Here is an 8235-nt window from a genome sequence, read left to right on the forward strand (position 1 = left end):
GGATCAGTAAGACAGCACACCTCATGGAGCAGTCCCACCTCTTGGAGCCCTAGGCATCCTGAGAGCACAGGGCTCTGTGCCTTGTCCCTGAAAGCTTTGCTGTTGGGGGGGGGGGGGGGGGAGATCATCTTGACCCCATTCAGGACTCCCCTACAGCGAGACACTCTGCCCTAGGGAGGTGGAGGAAGCAGTACAAAACCTGGGGGCTGGACCCTGTTGGGACTCCCATTTCCCACTTTAAACAGAGCTTGCTTGCAAGCCTTTAGTGACTGCACTGAGTAGAATGGGGGAGGGGGGCTGAGACTCAGTGTAACCACCGTTTATCTTCTTTCACACTATTCACCCCCCAAACATCAATTTCTCTAATTTCAGCTGCTGTTTGCACTTGCTCTCAGATGGGGTAGCAGCATTCGAGCGACAGCAGTCAGAGGGAATGTAAGGTGCCTGGCACAGTTTGTGGGGGGGCACTGAGACTGCTCCAGGAGGTGTGCTATCTTGCTGATCCAGCATCTGCCCAGCTTGCTTGCTGATTTGGAGTTGAGAATGTGCTCAGTAGTGCAGATGCTGAACCAACTTGGGATGTGGGACATATATCTTCTTCTTAGGGATGTTAAATATCGGTTAATTGAATAGTTGAGTAACCTCATGAATTCTTATTGGTTAGTCGACTAGTCTATAGTTCCTGGGGGAGCGGGGCCAGCAGCCAGTGCACCTCACTCCCAAGGATGCCACTTCCACTCCATGCTGCTGCCTCTGTAGCAGCTGGAGCTGGTCTGTGAGGGGAGCCAGTTAAAAAAACATCTCCCTTCACGGACTGGCTGCCTGTCACTCTCTGCTGTTGCCTCTGATAAAGGTCTAGGGTGGGTCTGAGCTCCTGGACTCAGTGTGAGCCAGGTCTGAGCCAGGATGCCTGCCTGCCTGGCTCATAATACACTTTAAATGCAGAGCCACAGCAGGGATAGGTCCTGTCGCAAGCCAGGACTGAGCCGGGCTGCTGGTCTGCTAAAAAATTTACTAGCGGAGGAGGTGGGGAGAAATGCATATAGTTTATAACATTAACCGATAAGCTTTTGCTTATCGGTTAATCGATTACACTCTAACATCCCTACTTCTTCTTACTATATATTTTAGAAATGTGCGTTTGTCTGTACATCTGTCTGTGAGTCTGTTCAAGAACTCTTTCTTAATGGTATGAGCTAGGACCACCACATTTGGTAGGCAGCTTCCTCTTATCAGAACTTAAAACAAGGTCAGGGTTTGATTGTGCCAGGACAATGGGATGTGTGTGACCTGTGATTGTTTCTCATCAAATGGAAAGGGGGGGGGCTGTGATAGCAGGGACAGTAATGTTCCTGAATGACCCCAGAGGGCAGAAAGCACCTCAGCTCCAGGGAGCAGACACTGGCCGACCACTGCAGCCTCCTCTGCCCAGGCCTGGCCAGGGGTATTTCTGTGCAGTGCTATTTCAGAGGGGACACCACGGAGTATTATTTCGGGGGGGTGTCACGGGGTGGGCTGTCACTGGGGGTGCTAAGTATCACGAGGGGGAACTGAGTACCAATGCCGGAGTAGTGTCTTTGACGGGGGTGGTAGGAACCAGACCCCGGATACTAGCGCAGGCGAAGGGCACCGGTCTCCAGCCCTGCTGGCCCCTCCCCCGTTGCAGGGCGCTGTGCGTCCCAACGGCCGTGCCAACCGCCCTTCCCGCCAAAATCGGCTAGCCCACCGCGCGCACCCTCGCTCAACACCCATCCCGCCCCGCCCCGCAGGAGCAGGCCAGACTGCGCGCGCACCTCGGTCGCTTCGTGCTATCCGGCGCGTCGCAGTCTCTCCGGCCCCGCCCCGCACCGGAGCGTTGGGTGCGTGCGCAGCCCTTCCTTGCTCCGCCCCAGCCCCCTAGCGCTGGGTGCGCGCGCAGCCGGTGTCACCTTGGTGCCGGCCCGGCCTGGCCCGAGCGATGGCGGCGGCAGGGTCCGAGCGTCCCAAAACCTCCCCCAAGGCCGTGAAGTTCCTGTTCGGCGGCCTGGCCGGGTGAGCCCCGCCCCTCCGGGCTTGACCCCCCCCCCCATGACCTTCCCCCGCTTCCTCTGCAGAGCCGGGGAGATAACCCAGGAGACCCCGCTCCACAGCCCCTCTGGCCCCTCCCCCACTCTCCCAAGAGGCCTCGCAGCCTCCCCCAGCCGCACCCCTGGAGCCTGTTCCCATGGGGATGGGCAGCCCCTGGCGCTCAGTCCCCTTCCCTGCCGGGCTGGGGGTGCGCCTGGGGCCCTGCCCCCACAGTACAGTAGCCCCTGACACCCCTGCATGGCCATGTCCCCTTTCCAAACTCGGCCGCCTTCACTCTTCCTCCTCCCCCCACCTGCACATTCCCTCCTCAGCTCAGAGACCCCTAGACACAGTGCCTTTGGAGAGACCTGGAGCTAGGGCTCGGTTCTCTCCTTGGCTCTGGTATAGAGAGATCACTGGTTACATGATGCCCAGGGCACTGCAGCATTTAACCAATTAACTGATTAAACAGATTTCTACATTCCTATTCTGGGAGGGGAGTGGGGGGCCAGGACTCCTGGATTCTCTCACTGGCTCTTGGAGGGGTGTGGGGCTGGGAGCCAGGACTCCTGGATTTTATGATGCCTGTGAAGCACACAAAGGTGTAGTTATTCTTCCAAGATCACAGAGTCAGTAGCTGCTGGGAAAGACTTTACATCTCTCTAGGTCAGGCCTTTGGAATATTTCTTCCCTTGTTTTCTAAAGCTGTCTGCAGCTCTTAGATGTGAGACCTGCAATCAGAGGAGGATGAAACCAAGCTCTGCCTTGGATGCCAAAATGAAGATTTGTAATTAGTAAGGTTAGGCTTTAGCTGGCACCATGAGTGCTTGTGTGCTCAGGACTTGGCAAACTGGCACAGTGTGGGATTGTGTGTCTAGCAAAGCGTGGTGTTAGCCACTTGACTTGGCCAAAAACGTTAATAATCCTCTTGTGCAGCATGAGAGTTTCCTTGAGCTGGAGGGACACGGATTTAGCATGACTAGGGCGTTTGAGAAGGACAACAAATGAGGTTTGAAAGCCTCCTTCCTCGTTAATTGGTATTTCTCTTACTCTTAATAAGCATTTCCTGATGACAGTTATTCTTCCACTTCTAGGGAGCTGCATGCAGCCTACCTATGCTGATTCAAAGAGGGAAAAGTGGACCAGCTAGCTCAGGGAAATTAGGGAATGGGCTAAGTCTTTCATCTTCAATAGGGCACTGGTTCGGGGGTAGAGGGCAGGCTGGCATGGGCAGGCTAGCATTTTCTAATGATTCGTGCTATCACCCATAAAACACTCCCCTTTGGATTGTCCAAAGCAAATGAGGCTAGTGTTTTCATTGATGACAGTGAGGCTGTCAGTATTGGCAGGGCTAGCTGCCATGGAAGGACCAGCTGTGGTGACCCTTCGGGCACCCAGGAGCCCAGCTGGCATGGCAGGGCCAGCAACTGGACCTGGGAGAGGGGTGCAGCACATGGCAAAGGGTGGTGACCCTTCCCTCCCAACCTTTGCATCCCCTTGTACCACTGGTTGAGAAACTCTGGTCTGAGTACCCTTAGGGGTACTCAAGAGAAGTCTGGGGGGTACATCAACACAACTGAAATTTGGAGAAAACTGAATTTTTGTTTTAAGTTTTACAGCTTTTTTTTTTTTTTTTTTTACTTTTTACACCCCAAAATTTCATCGATTGAATTGTTTAAACAAATATGTTGCAAAGGTAGAAAAAAAAATTGTGTGTCTGAAAACTGTAGGTACTGGAGATACTTATAATTTTTTTTAAAAGAGGTATTTTATAAAAAATAGTTGAGAGACACTGCCTTAGACACTTAACTGCATAACCAACAAAATTTTGACCTGTTACATGGTTAATGATTTTCTATATGTTTTTACATCCCTAATCCCCATACAGTTTATCACTTTAGATACTCATTAACTGCAGCATATATGCTGGTTCCCTCCCATCTGTCTTTTGTAAACCATTCTGTGTGGCTTCACAGCATGGGGGCAACTGTGTTTGTGCAGCCCCTGGACCTGGTGAAGAACCGCATGCAGCTGAGCGGGGAAGGAGCCAAGACCAAAGAGTACAAAACGAGCTTTCATGCAGTCAGAAGCATCCTCAGGAAGGAAGGCATCCGTGGCATCTACACTGGGTATGAGGGGCCGAAGGCACCTTTGAAAGGGCTCCTTTGTGCTGGCACAGAGATGTGGGGACATTCTCATCTAGAGGGCACCAGCTCCCATCAGCCCCAGGATGGGAGGTCGACTGGCTCAGGGAGGTGAAGAATGGGATACAGGGCCTCTCTGCTGTAAAAGGTACCAGCTCTGATCCGGTTTCGTGAAGGCAGACTGACTGGCTTGGGGAGGTGAGGAATAGGACATGGGGCCTTTTCCCACTAGGCTACACATTGCATGTAGTGACCAGACTTATTGCCTTATAGTGGTAGGCGTTGTCTGCCCCTGTAAGAAATGGATTGAGCCTGGTGAGGGTGTAGCATGAATTTTTGTCAGATCGGCACCTTTCTCCAGTACAGAGCTGGGACATGCTTTGTGCACATTGGGGTGATATTGAGTGAGGATGAGGGCACATGGGGTGCTGGCAGAAGACGCACCTTGTGTTGCTGACGTGACCCACCTTTCCCAGGCTCTTCCATGTGCCGGGCCTCAGGGCCTACGTGGAAATGCACCTAATTGTTATGTCACAGCTGGGCCCAGGCCTGGAACTTCCAGCTACATACAGGCCTGTAATCTTCCTGTTCTCGGCAGGCTGTCGGCAGGGCTCCTGAGACAAGCGACCTACACCACCACACGCCTGGGCATCTACACCATCCTCTTCGAGAAGCTCACCAAGCCTGATGGCACTCCACCCAACTTCTTCATGAAGGCGGTGATCGGCATGACGGCTGGTGCCACTGGGGCTTTTGTGGGCACACCAGCCGAGGTGGCGCTCATCAGAATGACGGCAGATGGCAGGTGAGGGAGCTTAAAGTGCATGTGACATGATGTTGTTGCCTCATCCTTCCCTGGCGGTGGGACTTTTAGCCCCCACGAAAAGCCTGGTGTCCCCTGTGCCTAACTGGCCTGGCACAAGCTCTTTATGGTCTCCTGATGTAACCCAGTAGGTCCCGCTCAGAGGTGGTCTGTGTGTCTGGGGACAGTTTGACTGAACAGCCACCTTGCTTCCTTCTTCTGTTTGTGTTCTTAGGCTTCCCCTTGACCAGAGAAGAGGCTATACCAATGTCTTCAATGCACTGCTGAGGATAACCCGGGAAGAGGGCCTGCTAACACTCTGGCGGGTATGACGCTGGTTAGAGGGCTAGGCCTGGTCACGCAGGCAGCCATGAGATTTGCTGGGTTTGTGGGATTAGTCTATTGGCAGACACATTTGAGGGGCTTGGTGTTAGTCTGGGGCAGGCTTCTTATAGAAAGCAAGCACTTGGATATCCCATTCCCCAGTGTCTGCATGCATTTCCTGCATCCCCCATTAACCACCCCACTCTCTTTGCATGGCAGGGCTGTGTCCCCACCATGGCCAGAGCGGTGGTTGTGAACGCTGCCCAGCTAGCCTCCTACTCTCAGTCCAAGCAGTTCTTGCTGGACTCTGGTAAGTCCTGTTTTGTTGTGACTGACAACATAGTAACACTGCAGATAGGTTCCAGTTACTTGAGCCAGTAGTATTAGCAGTATTATACCTGGTGCAACTCCCTTGCTAACCAATCCTGACTGCCCCCAGGAGGTGATAAGATGTTATCCACATTGGACTGAAGCACAAAGAGGACACGGGCTTCCCAATATTTCAGTGGAAGAGCTGGAGAGAGAATCAAGGAGTCCTGGCTTCTAGCCCCCCTATTTTAATTGTTAGACCTGCTCCTTTCTTGTGGGTTATGAGACAGGGACTTGTCAAGTTGTTCTCAGTGGTCTTAGCACCACAGCTGGGTGAGAGCTAATGGGCCATCTCTCCCTGTGAGCCTGGGGACAGCAGGGATTTGATACCTGGTCTGCTAATGCTCAGTGAGATAGGGGCTCCAATGGCTTAAGTCTGATCTCCAGGATGGCAGCAGGTCCTAAAATTCTCCCTTTCTCCTCTGCAGGCTACTTCCAAGATAACATCTTCTGCCATTTCTGTGCCAGCATGATAAGTGGACTGGTGACCACAGCTGCTTCAATGCCGGTGGATATCGCCAAGACTAGGTGAGTGGGAGGTGTTCAAGATTGTGCCCTCCATGCTGGCCAAGATGGCTTGTCCAAAGACCCTGGCTGAGGGGGAGCATGGAGATGGGGCAGAAATAGGGAGTGGAGGCTTTTGTTGCCATGGGGAATGTGCTCCTGCTCCAGCATTCCTGCCATGTGGGTATTTTGTGGGCTGAGTTGGTGAATTCTCAGCTGTGCACATCACGACAGGAGGGAATCACCTCCTGTCAGCAGCCTGAAGAGCAAACTGTCGATCCAGACTCTTCCCCACCCAGCATGGGCAGCATTACCCATAGTGCCCTGGTTCTGGGAGCGGATCTCATAAAGACTTGACCTTGCTTAACTTGCAGGAATCACAGGGCCAGCTGGGTTGGGCTGCTGGCTTTCTTGTGTCCCAGTTCCACCCTTGATCCTTAGATACACAGAAAATGATCTTGATGTATAAATAACCGGCAGTCACATGCTAAGCGCCTGCTGCTGGCTTAAAGGATTCCTTTCCCTTTCCTCGGTGCACACAGGATTCAGAACATGCGAATGATCGACGGAAAGCCAGAGTATAAGAATGGGCTGGTAAGTGACAGCTGGAGCCAGAGGATGTCCTGGGATCTGCCTCCTTGACTGCACTGTGCCCTGGGTTGTGCTCGGGGTGTTAGATTTCTTTAATATTCTTGCCCCTGTGTCCAGCTGGCAGGTTCTCTCTGCCATTCCTTGGCAGGTTTCTATTGATAGAGCAGCTGAGCTGCCCTCCTCGCAGTGGGGAACTGGAGAAGTATACAGCAAGCGTAGAAGGTCAAGTGCCAGGCTCAGACATAGGTGTAGAACACCCCAGCTTTCAGTGAGATGCAGTGATCAGCTATTCCATGGAGTCCAGACATGCACGTGCCCTTTTGTCCTGTACCCCAAAGCCATTTGGAGATGGGTCTTGGGGGGCAGGGTGGCTAATTGGCCAGACGGGAGCTCCTGGCACGACGCTGGGCCCCAAGGGACTCGTGCGATCCTGGGCTGCATGAGCGAAAATCTCGTGTTGGGGCAGAGTGGTGATTTTACTACTGGATTACGCACTGCTGTGACTGCCTCTGGGATCCTGTGTCCAGTTCTGGCACCCACAATTCCAGTAGAGGGGATTAAATTGGAGAGGGGCCAGAGAAAAGCTATGAGGAGGATTAGAAGCCCTGCCTTCAAGTGAGAGAGCCAGGAGGTCGATTAACATAGTGAAGAGAAGGTGAAGGGGTGATTGATCCGTCTGAGACACAGGATGTAGGTACTTACAACCTCTTGCGCGAGCTACTCACTAGTGTAAGGATTTTAGCCAGCTGGAGTCAGCATGATGCATTGGTCACGCTGGCAGCACCAGAGTAATGGCCGCCCTGTGCCCACCACATGCTAACCTCTGCTTTCTGACTTCCAGGATGTGCTGGTGAAAGTCATCCGGTATGAAGGTTTCTTCAGCCTGTGGAAGGGTTTCACCCCATACTATGCCCGCCTGGGGCCCCACACAGTCCTGACATTCATCTTCCTCGAGCAGATGAACAAATTCTACAAGAAGTTCTTCCTCAGTGCCTAATAGGAGGCCCTGCCCTGCCACAGCTGGGCTTCCCCCCAGAACGCAGTGCTAAGGAGAATGCCTCCTTGGGGCCAGCGTCTTGGAATGAGACCAGGCTGTGAATCATGGATCTGGTTGGAGACCCTCCCCTTCGTGTTTGGTGTCAGTCATGTTGCAGTTCTCCCCTGGTTCCCAAATCACATGACAGGATCGGCAGGGAGGACAGTGCAGAACCTCAGAGCTTCTGTATGGACGGGGTGGGGTGCTCCAGCCGTCTGTGGATTATTTATTGGGGGGGCCAAGACTGGGACAGTACTTTCGGACATGAACCCTCGGGTAGCAATGGCCGCCCTGCGTGCGATGTGCAGGTCTGTTAGTTGGGCCAAGCCTTGTATCTTGTCTGTCCCTCTTCTAGTTGCTTGGAACTCAGTAAACAGATCATGGTACTGATTGCACATTTACTTTGGGGTTCAGGGAGT

At 53.1% G+C, this 8235-nt stretch overlaps 1 protein-coding gene across 1 annotated transcript; it reads left to right on the plus strand.

Moving 5' to 3' along the window:
* The first annotated feature begins 1871 nt into the window (after positions 1 to 1871).
* SLC25A11 (solute carrier family 25 member 11) lies at positions 1872 to 8202 on the plus strand. Its single transcript, XM_006114643.5, has 8 exons — positions 1872 to 2031; positions 4023 to 4175; positions 4789 to 4995; positions 5228 to 5318; positions 5536 to 5626; positions 6114 to 6213; positions 6732 to 6783; positions 7622 to 8202. Exons 1-8 carry the CDS (start codon positions 1958 to 1960, stop codon positions 7775 to 7777), a joined length of 924 nt encoding a protein of 307 aa, XP_006114705.3. The 5' UTR covers positions 1872 to 1957; the 3' UTR covers positions 7778 to 8202.
* The last annotated feature ends 33 nt before the right edge of the window (positions 8203 to 8235 follow it).

Source organism: Pelodiscus sinensis, chromosome 22 (genome assembly GCF_052426305.1).
Source record: "Pelodiscus sinensis isolate ZL-2025 chromosome 22, ASM5242630v1, whole genome shotgun sequence".
NCBI classification, from domain to species: Eukaryota; Metazoa; Chordata; order Testudines; family Trionychidae; genus Pelodiscus; species Pelodiscus sinensis.